Raw genomic sequence first — 23132 nt, forward strand, 5'->3', positions numbered from 1 at the left:
CGTATAGGATAAGAAAACATCGAGGGGACGCAATATGTTAAAAAATACGCTAATTATCGAAATAACTCCGCGACGAGTCACAGTCTTACGACAGGTGCCTCCGTCATTGCGACAACCATCTGCCAAGCTGTGCTGTCCTGAGCTGCGTAACTGGGCCATCAGACGGAAAACAGGAAGACCCAGAGTGTCACGTCACAGTATTGCCCACTGTGCGTACGACGGTGGGCAAGGCCACAGAAAGCGAGAGGCAGCGCGCTACTGCAGGGAAGGCCAAGGCCGGAGCGGGCAGCGGCGGATGGCCGGCTGGCTGGCTGGCGGGCGAGCGCGGCTCGGCAGTCGTCGCTGGCGGACACCGCAGGCCGGAGACGCGCCGTACTGCACACGCGGTGAGTTACCTGCCCACGTACTGCACCTGCCGCTGGCTGTCGTTCAGCACTGGCCGACTGGGCGGACACGAACTCCACGGCTCGGTAAAGGTCGAGAAAGGATCTGCTAATCGAATTCCGCAACTTGCCGCTCAGCTAAAAGAGCCGGCATTTCGCCAGACAGGTGCGTCTGGGAACGTAATTTGTAGCTGGCAGCAGATACGAGCCTATTAGTGCAGTATCTACAGCAGAGAAAGGAAATTACTAGTGAACGCTTTTACATATGTACTATAGTGATACTGAAGATGGAGAATCTTGTGTAAGTACAGTAACGTATAGCAATGTATAGCGAAAGGCGCCAGACTGTCTTCGTCGAAAAGCTTCAGATTTTGTTGGAAAGTGAAATATAATGGTGATCAGGGTTGAGGATGTTAGAACAAGAACTGTAACGCCAAAATTTTAGAATAGGAAGCGATCATGTTTTGTCTGTGCGCGTCGGTTCAAATGGTTCAAATGGCTCTGAGCACTATGGGACTTAACATCTGAGGTCATCAGTCCCCTAGAACTTAGAACTACTTAAACCTAACTAACCTAAGGACACCACACACATCCATGCCCGAGGCAGGATTCGAACGTACGATCGTAGCGGTGACGCGGTTCCGGACTGAAGCGCCTAGAACCGCACGGCCACATCGGCCGGCTGTACGCGTCGGAAATCATACTCCTGATTCATCTTCGGTGCAAGAAACTGACGGGAAATTGGTAACAAATGGAACAGAAAGGAAAGGAATTAGTGGGTGAAAAAGGGAAGTGACTTCATTTTTACTCCTCTCTAATTTATTTCAATCATAAAGTCGTAGGAGATAGGTTTATTAATTTAATGAGCGTTATGCCAGAAGATCCGTTATTTGCACAGTTCGCTATTTACCTCATAGAAAACTGTATAGATGAGGAAACGCGTCCTTCTCTCCTTGTGGTTTTGGCAGACGTCCTCTGCACTTTGGAGAGCGACAAATGCGTGCCAGAGTTTTCATTCTCGTTTTAACTCTTTGTTTGAATTTCTTGAGAACAAACAGAATCTTACAGCCGGTTAAATAACGTCAACTCCTGTTCTGTTCCAAAAAGTGACAAGAAAACTACATAAAGACAATACTTCATCCTGACCTCAGCAGTTGAGTCCCATAGTGCCCAGAGCCATTTGAACCATCTTCATCCTGAATAAACCAGTGTCATCGCAAAATGGTGAAATGGATAGACTGAACCTACTGAAGTGTGTTTCCTACAAAGTTTAAACGTTATAATTAGCTTAAAAATACCTTCCGAATGCAAGTAATTTCAGTTGGATCGGTTTATTATATAATTTCTTTTCTTTAAACGCTTTTTCGTATCCTTCTGTCAGTTAAGGTGTTTAGACAACAATTTACCTTTTTGTAAACATTGTGTTAAAAAGGTGATAATGTTCTTTAGATTAACATTGCTAAAAGAAGGAAGATTAGTGTTTAACGTCCATTCTTGACATTGCTCGACTGCTAGAATACGGCTTACTGATGTGTTGTGGGGAGTGCTGAAGAGAAAATCAAAGTTCTGCTGCTAGTTAAATAGTTCGGATACTGGGGATATGGACAGTTTTGGATAAGTTGCAGAGTTCATGTTTTTGGACTGGTAAAAGTTGCGAATTTCATGTGAGGAGGTATCACCACTCTCGATAGTCTATCTGCGGTACTAGCAGCACGAATGTAAAAAACAAATGCGTATTTACGCAATAGTTGAGTAAAACATCTCACTTTGTGGCATAGAGTGTCATTTTAAGTTCACTCGGTGTGTGACGATTCTGAATTGCTCTCAGCAACTTACTGTCATTGACAGGCGGCAAGACACAATACCCATTTTACTTCGTGAACGATTCGAGACATTGAAACGACGTTTTCGGTGAATGATATTACGAAACGGGCCGTTATCTTGTTCTATGTCTGATCCTCTTAGCTTTTGCATCAACCAGGATACTGAAGCAAGTACAATTTTTTTAATGGAACGACATACTTTTCTTTCATAGAATTCGAATAGTACGGTGGTAAAGCACTTGTTCGCTTTGAAAAGTTACGCAGAAATATACGAAAAAAGTGCTAAAACTGGGAGACAAGCTGGCCGGATTCGGCTGTTATGGTCGATGCGCGGTCAAGTGGGGCTCTTCGCCAGACTCCGTCGTGTAAAGTTTTTCGATTGTTCGCTTTTTAGAATGAAAGTTATTCACATACACAGGAGTACGTACGCACATTTGACATACATCTACATCATACTCCGCAAGCTACCCAACGGTGCGTGGCGAAGGGTGTTTATGGTACCACTAATTCTTTTTCCATATCCCTATTCCACTCGCAAATGGAGCTTGAGAAGAACGATTTTCGGGAAGCCTCTGTATTAGCTCTAATACCTCGAATTTTCCTCATCGTGGTCATTTTGCGAGATGTATCTGGGAGGAAGTAATATGTTGTCCGATTCTTCGTGGGAACGTGCTCTCTCGAAATTTCAGTCGTAAACCTCTCCATGATGAATGAAGCCTCTCTTTTAATGTCTACGACCGGTATTTGTTGCGCATCTTTGTAATGCTCTCTCGCCGACCAAAAGAACCCGTTACGAAACGCACCGCTCTTCATTGGATCTTCTCTATCTCATCTATCAGTCCTGTCTGATAAGGAGCCCAGATTGATGAACAGTATCCAAGAATCTGTCGAACAAACGCCTTATAAGCCACTTCTTTCGTTACATTTCCTTGAGATTCTTCCTATGAATCTGTATGACATCTGTTTTTCCTACTAGGTGTTTTATGTGGTCACTCCACTGAAGTTTTACTACTGATACGCCGGAAGTCAGAATATTGTCCCATTTATGAAAAATAGTAGCTGGCCCTTTTTCGTAAGTCGTGTAAAGTAGAGGCAAGAGGAATTGTGTTTCGTTTCCGTAGCGGTGACCTTATTGTCCAGTTACATATAACGTCGGAGCCTGCCATGAAAAAGCGTTCTGTCAATGTACTTGTCTTTTCAGGAGCTTTTGAATGATATTTTTTTAAAAAAAGGGTACGTACTTGCTTCAGTGTACCGGATACTACCAGAGCTAAGATTTGTTACCAAGCAACAAAATTCCGTGCCCCTCTGCCTACCATGATTTAGCGAAAACTTGCTTCGATATCTTGATCCGTTAACGAAATAAAATGGGTGTTATATCTTACACGGTCTAGTTGTCTCCAGTGCTATTTCATCTGCGTACTGAGGGAGAATAAATGACTGTCTGTATGGATCAGCAGACGACCTGATCTCTTTATTTTATCCTCAACAATTTGAAACAACTATACAAGGCCGGAGTAGAAGGGATAACCGATAGAGGTACTCAAAGTACCCTCCGCCACACACCGTCAGGTGGCTTGCGGAGTATGGATGTAGATGTACAGGGCTATTACAAATGATTGAAGCGATTTCATAAATTCACTGTAGCTCCATTCATTGACATATGGTCACGACACACTACAGATACGTAGAAAAACTCATAAAGTTTTGTCCGGCTGAAGCCGCATTTCAGGTTTCTGCCGCCAGAGCGCTCGAGAGCGCAGTGAGACAAAATGGCGATAGGAGCCGAGGAAGCGTATGTCGTGCTTGAAATGCACTCACATCAGTCAGTCATAACAGTGCAACGACACTCCAGGACGAAGTTCAACACAGATCCACCAACTTCTAACTCTATTCGGCGATGGTATGCGCAGTTTAAAGCTTCTGGATGCCTCTGTAAGGGGAAATCAACGGGTCGGCCTGCAGTGAGCGAAGAAACGGTTGAACGCGTGCGGGTAAGTTTCACGCGTAGCCCGCGGAAGTCGACGAATAAAGCAAGCAGGGAGCTAAACGTACCACAGCCGACGGTTTGGAAAATCTTACGGAAAGGGGTAAAGCAGAAGCCTTACCGTTTACAATTGCTACAAGCCCTGACACCCGATGACAAAGTCAAACGCTTTGAATTTTCGGCGCGGTTGCAACAGCTCATGGAAGAGGATGCGTTCAGTGCGAAACTTGTTTTCAGTGATGAAGCAACATTTTTTCTTAATGGTGAAGTGAACAGACACAATGTGCGAATCTGGGCAGTAGAGAATCCTCATGCATTCGTGCAGCAAATTCGCAATTCACCAAAAGTTATCGTGTTTTGTGCAATCTCACGGTTTAAAGTTACAGGACACGTGTATCTGGACATGCTGGAAAATTGGCTCATGCCACAACTGGAGACCGACAGCGCCGACTTCATCTTTTAACATGATGGTGCTCTACCGCACTTCCATCATGATGTTTGGCATTTCTTAAACAGGAGATTGGAAAACCGATGGATTGGTCGTGGTGAAGATCATGATCAGCAATTCATGTCATGGCCTCCACGCTCTCCCGACTTAACCCCATGCGATTTCTTTCTGTGGGGTTATGTGAAAGATTCAGTGTTTAAACCTCCTCTATCAAGAAACGTGCCAGAACTGCGAGCTCGCATCAACGATGCTTTCGAGCTCATTGATGGGGACATGCTGCGCCGAGAACTTGATTATCGGCTTGATGTCTGCCGAATCACTAAAGGGGCACATATCGAACATTTGTGAATGCCTAAAAAAACGTTTTGAGTTTTTGTATGTGTGTGCAAAGCATTGTGAAAATATCTCAAATAATAAAGTTATTGTAGAGCTGTGAAATCGCTTCAATCATTTGTAATAACCCTGTAGATGTAGATCGCACAAAGTAGACACACTATGTGACAGAATACCTGGGAGCATTAGAAGTCGGATATATTGCTAGTAAACTTGCTACGAAAGACTAGTGTTTTCTATAAGCGAAAGAAGTTGCATCGAAAGAAAGATATTTCAGGTTCTTGTTTATGTGTGAAACCTTCAGAAGACATAAAACATAACTTCGACGGAAAAATGTTATGCAGTGAAATGAAAGCGCATATCTTTAGTGAGCAGGAGACCCATGTTCGAATTCCGGCCCTGGTACAAATTTTTATTTGTCGCTTTAGTCTGCATACATACATCATAAAAATAAAACGTATTTGTGTCTGCTAAGTTTTAATATCATTTGAGTCTCGTTACGATGCCTCGGACCGTCATCATCAAGAGCAACGGTATGTATCTTCATGACCGGTATTGTGTGCGTGTGGATAAGGCAACAACTGTAGACAGTACCTCTATCTTTAAATACACTAAAGCCTAAGATGCCATTGGACCACCTGTAGCTTGTCGGTGATTCCACGCCGACTGACAGCATACAGTCTCTGAATTTCTCTGAATGAACACTGCAGCACTCGACGTACTGTACCACAATTTGTTATGACTGGCTTGCCGACGGGGGATAAAATCTTAACAAGATACTCTGTCCCTATATGCGACCACAGAAAACCTATAATTTTTAAATCCCCTGCTTTGGTGCTCCATTGCAGGCTTTCAAGATTGTACACATTCCTGTCAAACCAGAAGAATTCTAATAATACGGCCGTTGCACCTTTGTAAGATTGTTCCCTCGATAGGAAATACCATGACGTGCAGCCATCAAGGATGCGTGTGAACATTCACTGGCCACATATTGCGTCCAATCGCGTATGAGAATGCGGCGAGTCGGAATTCTTGAGAATCATAGTAATAATTATGTTCCTGACGCAAATAGCTGTTGTATTTTTATATAATTTAAATATGGGGTAGATTATTTTTGCGTGCTGCGGCTTTTACAATACTGGAAATGTCAATATTTTAACAAACCCTGCAGCATATGAAGTAAGTAATACAGTGTTCAGTATGTATCGAGTATTATTGTTCAGGATGCTGTATATGCCAACTTTATGTGCTATATGGATACACTTCAAATTGAGGTGAAATCTAGAAACAGGTCGTGGAATAAACAAATATACTGAATGTGGCTGTTCATAAAAATTTATGTATTTCCTAAATTACCATTATACGGCCACACCTTTCTAAATGTTTCAATACAGAATGGAAAGAATTAAGATAGTTGTTACAACATTATTTATTGCCTCTATTCCATGCCTCTGTGACCAGAAGCGCTGTTGATACATTTTAATATCGAACATCAAATTGGCCGCGCGGGATTAGCCGAGCGGTCTCAGGCGCTGCAGTCATGGACTGTGCGGCTGGTCCCGGCGGGGGTTCGAGTCCTCACTCGGGCATGGGTGTGTATGTTTGTCCTTAGGATAATTTAGGTTAAGTAGTGTGTACGCTTAGGGACTGATGACCTTAGCAGTTAAGTCCCATAAGATTTCACACACAGATGAACATTTCGAACATCAAATTCAAATTTAGAACTACACTCATCAGTTCTCTGAGATCCGTATGTCGCATTCTAAGGAAAAATGATTCTCTTCAGGAATCCTTTAATCAGTACATTTTTCTCATTGATTAATTCTTGGTCCCTGTTCTGTTACAGTAGTTCAAGTTTTAGTTTGCTTTAACTAATATTTTTAATTTGAACGAAAAAAATACGGAAAAAACTAACAAACGGGAAAATAGAAGAAACAGAAAAATTCTGTACACTGTTAAAACAGAAACATTCTGTACATTGCTAGAACGGCAATTTTCTTTATGTAAAAATGTATTTACGCACTGAATGCATTTGTCACCAATTGTGATTATTTTTGTCTTTTCTGTTATGTTACATTTGTATTAATTGGAGCTACAAAACTGCCCAGAAAGTGCAGCAATATAACTGTTAAGAAAGAAAAGGATTAACACAAAAGATAGAAGCTATTGAATCGTATGAGAGAATACTTGTTATAAGGCGTATAACAACTGGGTGGTCTACCTCTTCAGACATTTCTTCCATTGAACATTACGGACTTAAATAAATTGAGAATGGCTCTCTAGAAATAGCGGACGTAATACTCCACGGTAAGAACACCACTGTAGCCTATGTGTTCTTCCATTGGTATAATAAAGTAATTCTCTTCTAGCTCGAAGACTATTCCAGCAGTTCGCAGGAACGTAATGAAAAACTTCACTGATTTCTAGTAACGTTTATGGGCAACATACAGCAATCATTGACTAGTGCGAATTTCGTGACTAAAGTTAACGAAAAATAGTTTCGTTCAGAACACAATGATAACGTGCGAATTAAATGGGTAAATGGCAAAAAATCTACAAATTTTAAGTTTCACCTTATTCCATATTATTGATGTATACACAGACAAAATTTCAGGATCTCTAGGGCTATCAAAAGTTTCATGGATTTTGTTGCCTACCATTTCCTCAGATAGGCGAAACACGTACTGAGAAGCTCTTTACAAAAGTTTCCTAAGTTAAAACTTTGTTATAGGCTTGTGCATGGCATCTACATGTATTAATGTCACTATTATAATTTATTACATCAAGCCTGGTATAAGAGGCACATCGTGGTAACACAGCTTTATTTTCTCGCGCTGGTCTTTTCCATGAGGTTGGACTCCTTTCTTCTAGCGGCTCTCGTTGCAGATTATTTAGCATGACTTTAACACTCTCAAGCTCGTTAAATATGTTTGTCACGATTCGTACAGCAGATCTTCCGATGGTCTGAATGTCTCTTACCGTGCCGATGGTAATCGGTTCACAAGCAACTGAACGATTGTAGGGATCGTGTGCATACGAACACCTAAGCATACCGCAGTCGATTGACGTAACCAGCTATGCGGCACACGGCACCTCGTTGCACGTTAGACAAGGTAGTTCTACCTCACTTTTTTGTCGTTATTTTCCTATTGGCATTGCAATTACTTCCTTAATGGCGTCTAGTAATTTTATTTTTATTTATCCCTCTCGGTACTTTTCCTTCTATCTTCACAGCGTTAGCATTGTTTCTAAAGTTTCCAGTTCTCGAATTTCGCCTTTCATCGTATTCACTATATCTAGTTTTGCGTGATACTGCCTCACACTATCTTCTCTTCTGTAGAGTTAAGATCTGGATCAAGTTTTCTTATCTTGAGCTATTTGTACTGCATTACATATTTGCAGTGAGTGGATTCTGATGTTTAGTAGAGATCTTTTCGTAGCAATCAACCTACAAAAATACCTTTGTCGAAAGCGGACCAGAAGTGTTGAACACATTATTCTGTGCTACTACAAATGCATAGTATTACGGATTCTTCTCTCACACATTAATGAAGCACTGGTCAATGTGTCGACTTTCGTGTGACGTCCTTATTTTGCAGAAAATATAGACTTGTTGTACTTTTTTCAAATGTCTTATGAAGAACAATACTTTTCTTTCGAATATTTATATTAAAACTTGTCGATAGATTGCACGAATAGATAACGACGACCTTTGTGTTATGCTGCGATGACCATAGCAGGATTTTTGCTTCCTCCAGCTGTTGCTTTCGCAGCATATCTAAAGTAAGCGACGTTTCATCGTTTCTTTTCTTCCGTACATTAAAAGATGCCTCTGTGCATTAGCATGTGCTCCATCACTCTGTATCTCAATATTAGCTCATTCTCTGTTCTACCTAATACACTTTACGTAGTATTTTACCGTCTAGTTCGGTATCCTTCTGCAATCCAACAACTACGATTAATTTTTCCCGATTCTTCCACTCTTACGATGCTTGTTTCATACGTACGGTTTCTCATTTATTTAACACGATTAACTATCTTTTGCTGAAAATCCCAACTAACGTGCAGGTCAAATCCTAACGTCTAACAGACTTCTCGCTCCCTATTTGATGACGTCAGGATTTCTCCAGTTATTCTAATATTTCCTTTCGCAGTTTTGATGTTAGTATGACTGTTATTGCTCTTCTCGTTACTTTCCATTGCTGATCAGTGAAAAATAGTTTGTCACTTGCATTTAACAGTTCTGCTTGTTCTTTAATTATAAATCTCATTTGTAAATCTTAGTCCTGGGGCCAATCCCCGTATATTTTTATTTCTCTTATGTACATCCTTTACTGCTGAAACTTAAGTAACAAAGCTGATGCAATCAACCTTGTTTGATGCAATTTTTGCGCTTGCGTGTCTTTCTTGGTTTCGGACTTTTACCACTACGACTTCTGGTTTTGCAGATGTTATCAATAACGTGTTTGTAACTGTGTTTCAACGTCATTCTTCTCATCTTTCCAACTTCAGTATCCAAGGTTCTCTATAAGTTCAGAAAAACCTCGTCTACATCCTAGTACTTCTTAAACTTCTCCAACCATTTCTAAGTGAAACGTCAGAATCACTTGTGGTTCCTTTATTTTCTTTAAACCTGGAATGATTTTAGACTAATATGGCTCATTTTCTCCCATTATTCTATACGTTATTATCGGTAGAAATGTGGAAGAGTAGCCTTCAAAGTGGCAACCTATAATTTTGCAAATTCTGTAGTTTTTATTGTTCAGTAGTGGTTTACTTGGCAGAGAAAAACAAAACTTTGCTGTAAATGCATGACCTGTTTCATTGACAGTGGCACAGTTATGTAGTAAGGAGTACATTGAATACTATACCTTGTCTGTTTCATGTAGTGTTGTGGAAAGGAGATGAGAAGTTGTTCCATATACTGTATTCGGCAATACTGTTTCTCCCCTCAGTGCCTCAGTTCTAGGCAAATTAAGAATCACCTTAGAAGTTCCAATGCCAGTTTGAAGTCGCTAAATTATAATAACTTTCTCTGCGTCTTCAGGATTATAATAACGATTACTTGCATGACAGTGAAACGGACGCCTGCACTGTTTGATTTTCATTGTCCTGGATGTTTATAGACAGTGGTCAACTTGAAACTTCCTAGCATGTTATGATACAGTCCTAAAGAACGAGACGTAAAGCAGCATTTTGTGGAATTGTTGCATGTGCTCGTCTAGTTTGGCTACGCGTTAACGTTACGACGACCTGAATTGAAGAATGAAGGACGATTGGGTCATCATTAGAGACGGATCAAGCTCCTGCACATTCATTCATTTCCATCGAGTTGTTAATACGTTATGTTACTTTTATCTCATCGTTAAGTTTTGCAAAGCAGTGTAGATTCTCGAGAAAAGTTGTTGCGGAAGTACTTGTGAAGAAGGGCAAAAGACGAAGGAAGTAATTTGTATAAATGAGGGGAAAATTACAAAAACAACTATAACTCAGGAACGCACAGCCATTGGCTTAACAGTTATACATCCACATCTTCACACATACTCTGCAAACCACAGTGAAGCGAATGGCAGAGAATACTTAGCATGATACTACATGTTCGGATTTCTTCTCGTTGCAATCGCGTATGGAGAGCGGGAGCAATGACTGCTTAAATGGCGCCGTGCGTTCTGTAATTAGTCTGACCTTGTCTTCACAGTTCGCAGATGAGCGACGCGTAGGGAGCTGAAGAAAACCTCTAGATTGTTCGCTTAATACTGGCTCTCGAAACTGTGTATGTAGTGTTTCGTAAAATATATTGCGTCTTTTCAGGAGTCTGCCAGTGCATATTTTCCAACATTTCCGCGAATTTCTTCCATGAGTGAAACAAACCGGTGACTATTCGTGCAGCCCTTCTTTGTGTACTTCAATATTCCCTGCTAGTCTTATTTGGTACGTGTTCCACGCACTTGAGTAATACACTAAGACGAACACACATGTGACTTGTAGACTGGCTTCATTTTACAAGTATTCTGTCAATGAACCGAAATCTGCCACCTCTATTACCTAAGAGTGACAACGAGCCTATGTGATCATTCCATTTCATATCTTTACAAATTCTTACATCCATGTATATGTATCAGTTGACTGATTCCAACTTTCACTCAGTGAAGCTGTCAGAGGAGACGAATTTTGTGCACTTTATGAAGTGCACAGTTTTACATTTCTGAACTTTGAAAACTAGATGTGCCTGTATACTTGTGCAGTTTTTACCAGGTAGTACGTCATCCATACATATAATAAAAATGTATGTTCCATATCTCCTACTAAACCACGGGACCGATTTCAACTGCACTCGGTATACATCTCACTCACTGTCTGGAAAGAATCACTGTGGGGTTAAGAACCACCTACCTATCAAAGGGGTGGGGGCGAAAAGGCATTGTAGCCCCATGACGCGTGAATAGACATACTTTTGTCGTCCAGTATTTGACAATGAGAGGACTTAGTAACCTGCAACAAACTTTGCACATAATTTCAAACTTTTACGAAATTTTCTGTTGCTGGCAACCCCCACAAAATTATGAAAGGAAAAGAGTTTGACGCTTACTACATTTTCACTGTTCATGTAGTATAACTACCGCATGAAGCCTGGCGCTTTAATTTGTTACTGCTTTAGTACTAATTGTATTCTCAACACATTTAGCAGACAGCATCCACATACGTCGCTGAATATACTTACAAAAATATACGCTGTATGACACCTAGTTCAAGAGGTGTTGTTGTTGTTGTTATTGTTGTTGTTGTGGTCTTCAGGCGGAAGCTGTTTTGATGGAGCTGTCCATGCTACTCTGTCCCGGGCGAGCCACTTCAACTCCGAATAACTACTGCAACCTACATCTATCTGCATCTGCTTACTGTAATCATCTCTTGGTCTCCCTCTAAGATTTTTACCTCTGACATTTCCCTCCAGTACTAAATTGGTGGTAGCTTGATGTCTCAGCACTTTTCCTATCAACCGATCAAGTTGTGGCACAAAAATCTTGCCTCCCCAGTTCTGTTCAGTTCTTCCTCATTAGTTACGTGATCGGCCCATCTAATTTTTTAAAATTCTTCTATAGCATCGCGTGTCGAAAGCTTCTATTCTCTATTTATCTAAAATGTTTATCGTCCATGTTTCGCTTCCATACTCCAGACAAATACCTTCAAAAAAGACTTCCTAACACTTATATCTATATTCGATGTTAACAAATTTCTCTTCTTCAGAAATGCTTTTCTTGTCATTGCCAGTCTACATTGTATATACTCCCTACTTCGTTCATCATCAGTTACATTGCTCCCCAAATAGCAAAACTCATCTACTACTCTAAGTGTCTCGTTTCCCAATCTGATTCCATCAGCATCGCCTGATTTAATTCGACTACATTCCATTATCCTTTTTTCGCTTTTTTTAATGTTCATCTTACATCTCCTTTCAAGATACTGTCCATTCCATTCAACAGCTCTTCCAAGTCCTTTGTTGTCTTTGACAGAATTACAATGTCATCGTCAAAGTCCAAAGTTTTTAATTCTTCCCCTTGCACTTTAATTCCTTTCCAAGTATTTGTTTGGTTTCCTTTACTGCGTGATCAGTGCGTATAATGAATAACATCGGGGATAGGCTGCAACTGTGCCTCACTCTCTTTTCAACCACTGCCTCCCTTGCATGCCTGTCGGCTCTTATAGTGCCCTCTGGCTTCTGTACAAGATGTAAACAGCCTTTCGCTCCCTGTATGTTACCTCTGCTACCTTAAGAATTTGAAAGAGAGCATTCCAGTCAACATTGTCAAAGCTTTCTCCAAGTCTACAAATGCTATAAATGTAGGTTTGTCTTTCCCTAACCTATCTCCTAAGATAAGCTTGAGGGTCAGTATTGCCTCAGGTGTTCCTACATTTCTCCGGAATCCAAATCTGATCTTCCCCAAATTCTCCTTCTACCAGTTTTTCCATTCTTATGTAAAGGATTCGTGTTAGTGTTTTGCAACCGTGACTTATTAAACTGATAGTAATTTTCACACTTGTCAGCAACTGCTTTTTTTTTTTTTGGAAATGTAATTACTACGTCCCTCTTGAAGTCTGAGAGTATTTCACGTATCTCATTCATCTTGCATACCAGATGGAAGAGTTCTGTCATGGCTGGTTCTCCTAAGGCTACCAGTAGTTCTGACGGAATATCGTCTACTCCCGGAGCCTTGTTTTAACTTAGATCTTTCAGAGCTTTGTCAAATTCTTCTCGCAGGATCGTATCTCTCACCTCATTTTCATCTACGCCCGCTTCCCTTTCTATAATATTGCTTTCAAGTTCATCTTCCTTGTATAGACCCTTTACACACCCTTACACCTTTCAGATTTCCCCTCTTTACTTAGATCTGGTTTACCATCTGAGGTCTTAATATTCGTACGGCTGCTTCTCTTTTCTCCAAACGCCTCTTTAATTTTCCTATAAGTGGTATCATCTTTCCCCTAGTGAAATATTCTTTTAATCTCTTACGTTTGCTTTCTTACCATTCCAGGTTATCAATTTTGCACTTCCTGTCAATCTGAGTTTTTAAATGTGTGTATTCCCGTTCGCCTGCTTCATTTTCTGCATCATAAATTTTCTTGTTTCATCATTTAAATTCAATATCTGTTGTCTTATCCAACGATTTCTACTAGGCCTTGTCTTTTTACCTATTTTAATCTTACTGCCTTCACTACTTCATCTGTTCGTCTTCTACTGTATTCGATTCACCTGTTGTAGTCAACCGCTGCCTAATGCTCTTTCTGGAACCCTCGGAAATCTCTGGTTCTTTCAACTTACCCACGTCTGCTCTCCTTAATTACCTATCCTTTTCCAGTTTATTCAGTTTTAATCTAGAGTTCATAACCAATCAGCTGTGGTCAGAGTCCATATATGCCGCTGAAAAGTCTTACAATTTAAAATCTGTTCCGAAAACTCTGTCTAACTATTAAATAATCATTCTGAAATCTTCCGGTGTCTACAGGTCTCTTCCAGATATACAAACTAAGTGTAGGCGATAATTAAATTATGTTCTGTGCAAACGTCTACCAGGCTGCTTCCACTTTCATTCCTTTCCCCCAGTCCATATTCACTTACTATTTTTCCTTCTCTTCCTTTTCCTACTGATGAATTCCTGTTCGCCATGACTATTAAATTTTTGTCTTCATTTATGTCTTGATTAACTATATGAATAATTTCTTTCATCTCATCATACATCTCTTCAATATGTTCATCATCTGCGTAGCTAGTTGGCATGTAAACTTGTATTACTGTTGCAGGTGTGGTTATCGTGTCTATGTTAGCAACGATAATGCGTTCAGTATGCTGTTCATAGCAGCTTACCCGCATTCTTATTTTCTTATTCATTGTTATACCCACTCTTACAATACCCCTATTTGACTCTGTATTTACGACCTTGTATTCAACTGACCAGAGGTCCTGTTCCTCGTGCCACCAAACTTGCCGGCCGGTGTGGCCGAGCGGTTCTAGGCGCTTCAGTATGGAACCGCGCGACCGCTACGGTCGCATGTTCGAATCCTGCCTCGGGCATGGATGTGTGTGATGTCCATCGGTTAGTTAGGTTTAAGTAGTTCTAAGTTCTAGGGGACAGATGACCTCAGATGTTAAGTCCCATAGTGCTCAGGACTATTTGAACCATTTGAGCCACCAAACTTCACCAATTCCCACTATGTCTAGCTTCAAATTACCTACGATTTCCTTTTATAACTTTTCTTATCTACCTGCCCAGATAGGGGATCTAACATTCCACGATCCGATCCGTATAATGTCAGTTTTGTTTCTCCTGATGACGACATCCTCCTGAATAAGCCTTTCCTACGGATCTGAATGTGGAACTGTTCTCCTCCGGAATATTTTATCCGAGAGTATGCCATCATCATTTAATCATAAAGGAGAGCAGCATGTACTCGGGAAACATTATGGCTGTAGTTCCCTTGCTTTCAGCCGTTTGCAGTACCTGCGTAGCAAGGCTCTTTTGATTGATGCTACAAGGCCAGATCAGTCATTTATCCAGACTTTTGCCTCAGCAGCTATTGAGAAGGGTGCAGACCTTATTCAGGAACCACATGTTTGTCTGGCCTCTCAGCAGATACCCCTCAGTTGTGGTTGTATCGACAGTAAGGTAAGAAGGTACGTCGAACAGATGTGCAGAACTATAGACCTATATCTCTAACGTCGATCAGTTGTGGAGTTTTGGGACACGTATTGTGTTCGAGTACAATGACTTTTTTGGAGACTAGAAATCTACTCTGTAGGAATCAGCATGGGTTTCTAAAAAGACGATCGTGTGAAACCCAGCTCGCGCTATTCGTCCCAGAGACTCATAGGGCCATAGACACGGGTTCCCAGGAAGATGCCGTGTTTCTTGACTTCCGGAAGGCGTTCGGTACAGTTCCCCACAGTTGTTTAATGAACAAAGTAAGAGCATATGGACTATCAGACCAATTGTGTCATTGGATTGAAGAGTTTCTAGATAACAGAACGCAGCACGTCATTCTCAATGGAGAGAAGTCTTCCGAAGTAAGAGTGATTTCAGGTGTGACGCAGGGGAGTGTCGTAGGACCGTTGCTATTCACAATATACATAAATGACCTTGTGGATAACATCGGAAGTTCACTGAGGCTTTTTGCGGATGATGCTGTAGTATATGGAGAGGTTGTAACAATGGAAAATTGTACTGAAATGCAGGAGGATCTGCAACGAATTGACGCATGGTGCAGGGAATGGCAATTGAATCTCAATGTAGACAAGTGTAACGTGCTGCGAATACATAGAAAGAAAGATCCTTTATCATTTAACTACAATACAGCAGGTCAGCAACTGGAAGCAGTTAATTCCATAAATTATCTGGGAGTAGGCATTATGAGTGTTTTAAAATGGAATGACCATATAAAATTAATCGTCGGTAAAGCAGATGCCAGACTGAGATTCATTGGAAGAATCCTAAGGAAATGCAGTCCGACAACAAAGGAAGTAGGTTACAGCACACTTGTTCGCCCACTGCTTGAATACTGCTCACCGGTGTGGTATCCGTACCAGACAGGGTTGATAGAAGAGATAGAGAAGATCCAACGGAGAGCAGCGCGCTTCGTTACAGGATTATTTAGTAATCGCGAAAGCGTTACGGAGATGATAGATAAACTCCAGTGGAAGTCTCTGCCAGAGAGACGCTCAGTAGCACAGTACGGGCTTTTGTTGAAGTTTCGAGAACATACCTTCACCGAGGAGTCAAGATGCAACATAAAGTACAAGGGAGCAATACGCTTCACTGGAGCGCCTCTGATGCTACTATTTTTTTTGTCCGCTGCCCGCAGTCTAGTGGCTAGCATTACTGCCTCTGGATCACGGGGTATCAGATTCGATTCCCGGCCGGGTCGGGGATTTTCTCCACCCGGGGACTGGGCGTTTTTATTGTCCTCATCATTTCATAATCATTGGGGGGAGTGGCGAGGCTGGGCAGTGAAAAGATTGGGAATTTGTATGAGTGCTTATGACTCCGCAGTTGAGCACCCCACAAACCAACTGTCATCATCTATTTTTGTTGGTGACTCGCCATATACGAAAACGTGTTGCTTACACCAAGAAATGTTCAAGATAGCCACATATTTTGTTATCGTAGTAGAACTGTACATAGTTATTACATACCTCCCACGGGCACTGCAATTTGCGTGAATCTCTTCTAAATCATCGAAGAGTAATGTCATTAATTGCTGCACGTAATGTCATTACTTGCTGCATGACGAAAGTATCATGTATACAGGGAGACTATTCACATGAAAATTGTGAAAATAATGATGATTTTGTGTTTGGGATTTTCCTAAGCGCCCGTGTTGTTTTAGCTAAGTTGGGGGGGGGGGGGGGGGGGGGGGGAGTGCTATGTTGTCCGACTCTTACCGAAAAATGCTCTCTCGAAATTTCAGTAGTAAAGCTCTCCATGGTAGTAAGTATGAGCAAGTAATCATGTGTGTGTTAATTTCCATTATTTCAAGATATTTCATCTTCCTCCCTTTGTGGATATTGTACAGGACTTTTTCATATCGCTGTAAAGGTCAATGAAAATAGCTTTACACAAATATCTAAAACAAATGGAAATAAAAACTCAAGTGTTTGCCAATATTTGGATAAAAGTGAAATTTTCAGTCAACAGTATAAATGAATGATTCAGATAGACGTGGTTAGTTTAAAGCTGACTAAAAACGGATGAATGTGTAAGTCTGACAAATTTATTGTATTCAGTCTACTAGTTACATGATTACTGTTCACCAATCAATAAACGCTAAATCGGTTTCAAGGAGCTCATCTAGATGACCACACAACCCAGATCAACAGGACCGTTGTGTTAACGAAAGTGTCTAACTTCAGGTTGGGAAGTGACAGCATCCACATCTACTTCATACTCCACAAGCCACCTAATAGTGTGTGGCGGAGGGTACATTTATACCAGTAACCAAGCCCACCATCCCCGTGGCCATTACACGAGACGTATATGTGTGTGTGTGTGGGAGGGGGGGGGGGGGGGGAGTGCTATGTTGTCCGACTCTTCCTGAAAAATGCTCTGTCGATATTTCAGTAGTAAAGCTCTCCATGATGAACAACACCTCTCTTGTAACGTCTGGCAATGGAGGCGACTTCCTTCGTGGATGAGTTACATTTTTTTAAGATTCTTCCTATGAATCTGAGTCTGGCGTCTTCTTTTCCCACTATTTGTTTGATGTGGTCATTCCACCTAAGGTCGCTCTGGTTAGTTACTCATAAATATTTTACGGCAGATACTACTTCCAGCGATTTGTTATCAATAGTGTAGCTGTACAGTAGTGGATTTCTTTTCCTAATTCTAGGGCATTAAACGTGGTCCACACAAACAGATTGATGTCAACGATATAGGTCCGTAATTGTGTGCACCTATCCTACGTCCTTCTTAAGAACGCGAATGAGCTGCACTTTCTTCCAGCCGCTAGGTGCCCTTCGTTGCTCAAGCGATCTACGATAAATTACTGCTATAAGGCAAGCAAGTTCTTTCGCATAATATTTGCAGCGTCTCCTTTCCACTACAAAGCGATTGTAGCTGCTTTTTAATTCCGCGATCGGTTAACTCAATATTTGTCATTTCGACGTTCGCACTACGATTGAAAGGAGAGACCGTGTTACGATCTTCCGCGCTGAAACAATTTTGGAAGACCGAATTCAGTATTTCGTCCTTCTCTCTGTTATCTTCCGTTTCGGTGCCAGTATGGTCGTTGATTGAATGAATAAATGATTTTGATCCACTTACTGACTTTACACACGACGAAAACCTCTTAGGGTTGTTGCTCAGATCGGTTGACAAAGTTTTACTTTCAAAGCCATTGAATGCTTCTCTCATTGCTCTCTTTGCGCTCATTTTCGCAGGTTTTTTCTTCTCTTGAATCTGAGATGAAATTCTCTTTGTTTAAGGAGCAATTTCCTAACACGGCTATAAAACCATGTTGGATCTTTCCCATGCCTTTAGGCCTTTCACGGTACATATTTTTTTAGGGCATACTGCAGGATGCTTTTGAATGTGTTTCCATTTATGCCCCCCACCTTCGTCCTCATCACCGAATATTTGATGCTGACTGCTCAGATACTCTGAAATTTGTATACTATCACTCTTAATAAGCAAAAATATCTTCCTACCTATCTTAACATTCTTTGTAAGACCCTTCGTCATATATGCTATCACAACCTTACGGTCACTGATACTTCCTCTACCTTGACTGATTCGGTAAGATCTGGTGTGTTTGTTACCAGGAGGTCTAAGACGTTACCCTCACGAGTTGGTTCTCTAACTATCTGCTCAAAGTAATTATCGGTCAAGATTTCCAGAAAAATGCCTATGTCTAGCATCACTTTTGAATGCATGACACTCCCAATCTTTACCTGGAAAGTTGAAGTCACTGCCATTGCAATGGTATGATCAGGAAAATTATTAAAGATATTCTGCAAGATCTGTCTGGAGCTCTGCCACTAGAGGTCCTGACCCAGGCGGTCAGTAAAAGCATCCGATTACCATTTTTGACCGACCTTTCATACTTAACTTCACCCAGATTAATTCACAATCGGAACTCTTGATAACCTCATTTGATTTTATTGAATTCTTTATTGCAATAACCACACCGTCACCCTGGCGATGAACCTGTCCTTACGATAAATATTCCAATCTACCTTAGGATTTCGTTGTCATTAACGTCCGGTTTCCAGCAACTTTCTGTGCTACCTACGATCTATGCATTATAACCTTCAGTAAACGATACTAATTCTGGGATCTTTTCATGGATGCTCCTGCTGTTTACTAAAATCATATTAACCTTTTCTATCTCTAATCTGTGAGGACGAACATTCTCTGAGGACATAGTGGCTAATTTATCGGGCATATCATCTTTGATCCCAAGGGAGGGTTTCTCTAACCTAAAAAAGCCCTTGTGCACGCCACACGAACACTTCTACCCCAACAGCCGCTTCATGTGTGGAGTCAAAGCATGAAGTATTAAGGTGAGCCCTACAATTCTGCACCCGATAGCGGAGGTCAAAAAATTCGCATCCGATACCGTCACAGAGTCGTCTGAGCCTCTGGTTTAGACCTCTCACTCTGCTCCAAACCAGAGAACCGCGATCAACCCTGGGCACAATGCTACAAATAGATAGCTCAGCATGCATCCCGCGTGCGATGCTCGTTGCGTTCACCAAATCAGCCATCCGCTGAAAGCAGGCTGGGTGCCCTCAGAAGCCAAGCGGTGTGCTCGAGAGCCGGCGGCAGGGCCTCCTCCACATCACAGACGAGATCCCTGAGCTGTACACTGGCATTCTTTCACGCCTTGCCTGCTATTTTCCTGAGGGGTTCCATCACCCGCCTATCATTGGAGCTCCCAATGACAACCATACCCACCCTCTGCACTTGTCCGGACTGGACAAGAGAATCAGTCGCTGGCCCAACAGGAGAGGCATCCCGTGCTGGCTATCATCAACGCTGCGTAGCATCTCATACCTGCAGCTAAGGGGTAAGGAGCCAGCCGCGCGACCTGTTCCCTCTTTCGCCTTCTGCGTAATGACACGCGAACCCACCCACTCTCGAGTGAGGAGACCTGTCAGAAGTTGCGCATAAGATGTTGCAGGGACACCCGGGTTACCCTGGGATTCCAAGGGCACCATTGGAGTCCAGGTCTCGCCACCAGCGCCCCGATGTCGCTGCAGCTTTGAGCATTAGCCAGAAGCATGTCGACGGTAGCCATCGCAACTTCCAGCTGTTTACGGACAGTAGTCAGTTCTCCTTGTGTCCGCCCACAACCAACGCAGTCCCTAGCCATATCGTAGTGTGTACAAAATAGATATAAGAATTCAAATGGCTTTTAGAATGTACGCAAAATATAACTTGGAGAATAAAGGAACACTACAAACTGTTCTTGAGATTTCTCGCTATACCCTGGGAAGGCAAGTTCTTAAACAGAATAAATTTCTCTACTGAAATGAATGTATCTATAGTTATCTGACACTAGAAACACTGCTTATCCAAAAGCTAAAATGCACTAATCTCAACTATATGCTGTGTACCAGCACGAGATTTAAACTTAGTGGCGTGGCGTGGAGCTTCTCGAGGCGGGAAAATAACACTAGGAAGCCGCCTTACACAACGATATGCACCGAGATTTGCGCAAAAAGAAAAACACAGAGTAATTTGCTAACCACTAGTCTACACATTAAAATACACAGGTATAGTTCACTTCTTTGAAGAAACACGTGAAAAAAAACAGGAACTAAACTAAATTACTGTTTATCAGGCAAATGCTGCTGCTACTGCTGCTCTTGCATCCGCTTGCCTCGGCGTGTTTTGATCTGCGATGACTGGAATCTTCTCTGATTTTGGGAACTTCCGTGAAAGGAATACTTTGGGAAGAAGCAGTACATGTACGGAGTGGATGTCTTTAGATGGAACCTCTGGATGCCCATGTTAACTATAGCTACCCAAGACCGTATAGATGCTACCCTTTATAAGCAAATACGAGGGTTGCCCAGAAAGTAATGCACCGCACTTTTTTCTTCAACTGTTCTTTATTGAACATAGTGAGAATTACACGCACAGAAGAATAATGTTTTATCTACACATCCTACCCTTTATAAGCAAATAGGAGGGTTGCCCAGAAAGTAATGCACGGCACTTTTTTCTTCAACAGTTCTATATTGAACATAGTGAGAATTACTCGCACGAAAGAATGATGTTTTATCTATACATCCTATTTTTCCATGTAACCTCCATCCCGTTCTGTGGCCTTCCTCCAGCGCTAAAGAAGGGGGTGTATGCTCTGTCGGTAGCGGTCCTTGTCCTCGTGGCGGAGCCAGTGCTTCACTCCTCATCGTCCTCAAAATGTCTTCCACGAATCGCATCCTTAAATGGCGAATGACAACAGCAGCTCGCTGCAACATGTCAGGTGTGGCAGCAGTGGATGGTCTCCCCGGACGCTGCACGTTGTGGAGGTCCGACGAACCATCTTCTCATGACCTCATCCTGCGTGCCCAGCGACTAACTGTACTACTGTCGACAGCAGATGCTCCACAGAGTTTGCACAAGCGTTTGTAATTATTCCCCACAGTTTCTTTCTCTACAGTGAGAACTTCACTGACGGCATGTTGCTTGTAACGTACATCACCTACAGACGCCATTTTTAAACTGTCCAGCAGCTACACTGTCTGTCGGAAGTGATGGAAACTTGGTGTGCTCACGCAGGGGACTTAAAATAATACATACGTAACGTTTCGCATTTGTAGCATTGTTTTCGGCTGAGAAAAAAAGAAATGTGGTGCATTACCTTCTGGGCAACCCTCGTACTTTCATCGGAACAACTGGTTATTGACGTCATCGCGCAACACACGTGACTCAGTACAAGGAGTGGCCAGTTCGATATGTTCACCGTAAGCCTATAAAACATGTCTGGAATGCTTCTTGGCAAGAAGGATGACAGGCACTTTCTATGGAGCTCGTGCACATCTTCATAACAGCGTAACTCATTTCTGAACACGATAATCGCGGTAATGACATTCCCTATTTATGTATCAAAATCACAGATATATCTTTTACCTTTCATAAATGTTCAGAGTTCAAAAAGAATTTCTTTGCCCGTAACTGTGTTTTCATGTGTGAAAACGTTGGATATGTTTATGAGATCGCACAAATTACTTTTTCAGATGACGCTATTTTTCTTCATTAGTGTAGTGTTATATCTTCCTTTGCACACTGTGTGGTTCTTTAGTGGATACAGCAGCGAGGAACAGATACCGTTCATGAACAGAGAACTGATTTTATTCTACACCAGTATCAAGTGGTAAAATTAATACATAAATTTGTTGTTGTAGATTGCAGCGTCAGTTGTTAACAGTAGATTTGTATGTAGAAATATATACAGATACGAAGGATTTATAAATCTGACACTCTTCAATACAACGTCTATTCAAAAGATGTTGAGCACTGCCGGCTCCTGTGACCGAGCGGTTCTAGGCGCTACAGTCTGGAACCGCGCGACCGCTACGGTCGCATGTTCGAATCCTGCCTCGGGCATGGATGTGTGTGATGTCCTTAGGTTCGTTAGGTTTAAGTAGTTCTAAGTTCTAGGGGACTGATGACCTCAGATGTTAAGTCCCATAGTGCTCAGAGCCATTTGAACCATTTTGTTGAGCACTGGCCACTATGAAGGTCTGTAAACGTTATTCAACTCGCAAATACACAAAATGGGGTCGAGCGCGTGAATGTTCGGACTTCAGTACATCCACCTCTGGAGCTCCAGAGAGGGAGTGCTTGCATCTCATTGGCGGCGGCGAAATCGTACATAGTGGAGCCCTCGTGCCGCGGTGCCGGTTGTAGGACATTCGGCGGCGTTAACTAGCGGCGCGCGTATTTGAAAGTGTGGCCGACCGGATAGCGGCAGATACGATATGCAGTTATCAGTGCAACAAGTGGTACTGAGGACATGACTGCAGGATCGTCTGACTGCCATCACTTAGTAAAATTTCTGGATAATGTTTGCCAAAAGTAATTAGCAACTATTTTCTGAGTTTTAGTAGTAGCGAAAGATGGACTGACTGTCTCGTTTCGTCGAGAACAGATAATCCACCT

General features: G+C 41.9%; 1 protein-coding gene across 1 annotated transcript in view; it reads left to right on the plus strand.

The window, feature by feature from the left end:
* The first annotated feature begins 270 nt into the window (after positions 1-270).
* The window catches only part of LOC126477096 (fatty-acid amide hydrolase 2-A-like), a 241253-nt gene continuing 218391 nt past the window's right edge, over positions 271-23132 (plus strand). Inside the window, exon 1 of the mRNA XM_050103591.1 lies at positions 271-386. Coding sequence (XP_049959548.1) covers positions 296-386 — 91 coding nt within the window. The 5' untranslated portion in view covers positions 271-295. The remainder of the gene's footprint in view (positions 387-23132) is intronic.

Source organism: Schistocerca serialis, chromosome 1, assembly GCF_023864345.2.
Source record: "Schistocerca serialis cubense isolate TAMUIC-IGC-003099 chromosome 1, iqSchSeri2.2, whole genome shotgun sequence".
NCBI classification, from domain to species: domain Eukaryota; kingdom Metazoa; phylum Arthropoda; class Insecta; order Orthoptera; family Acrididae; genus Schistocerca; species Schistocerca serialis.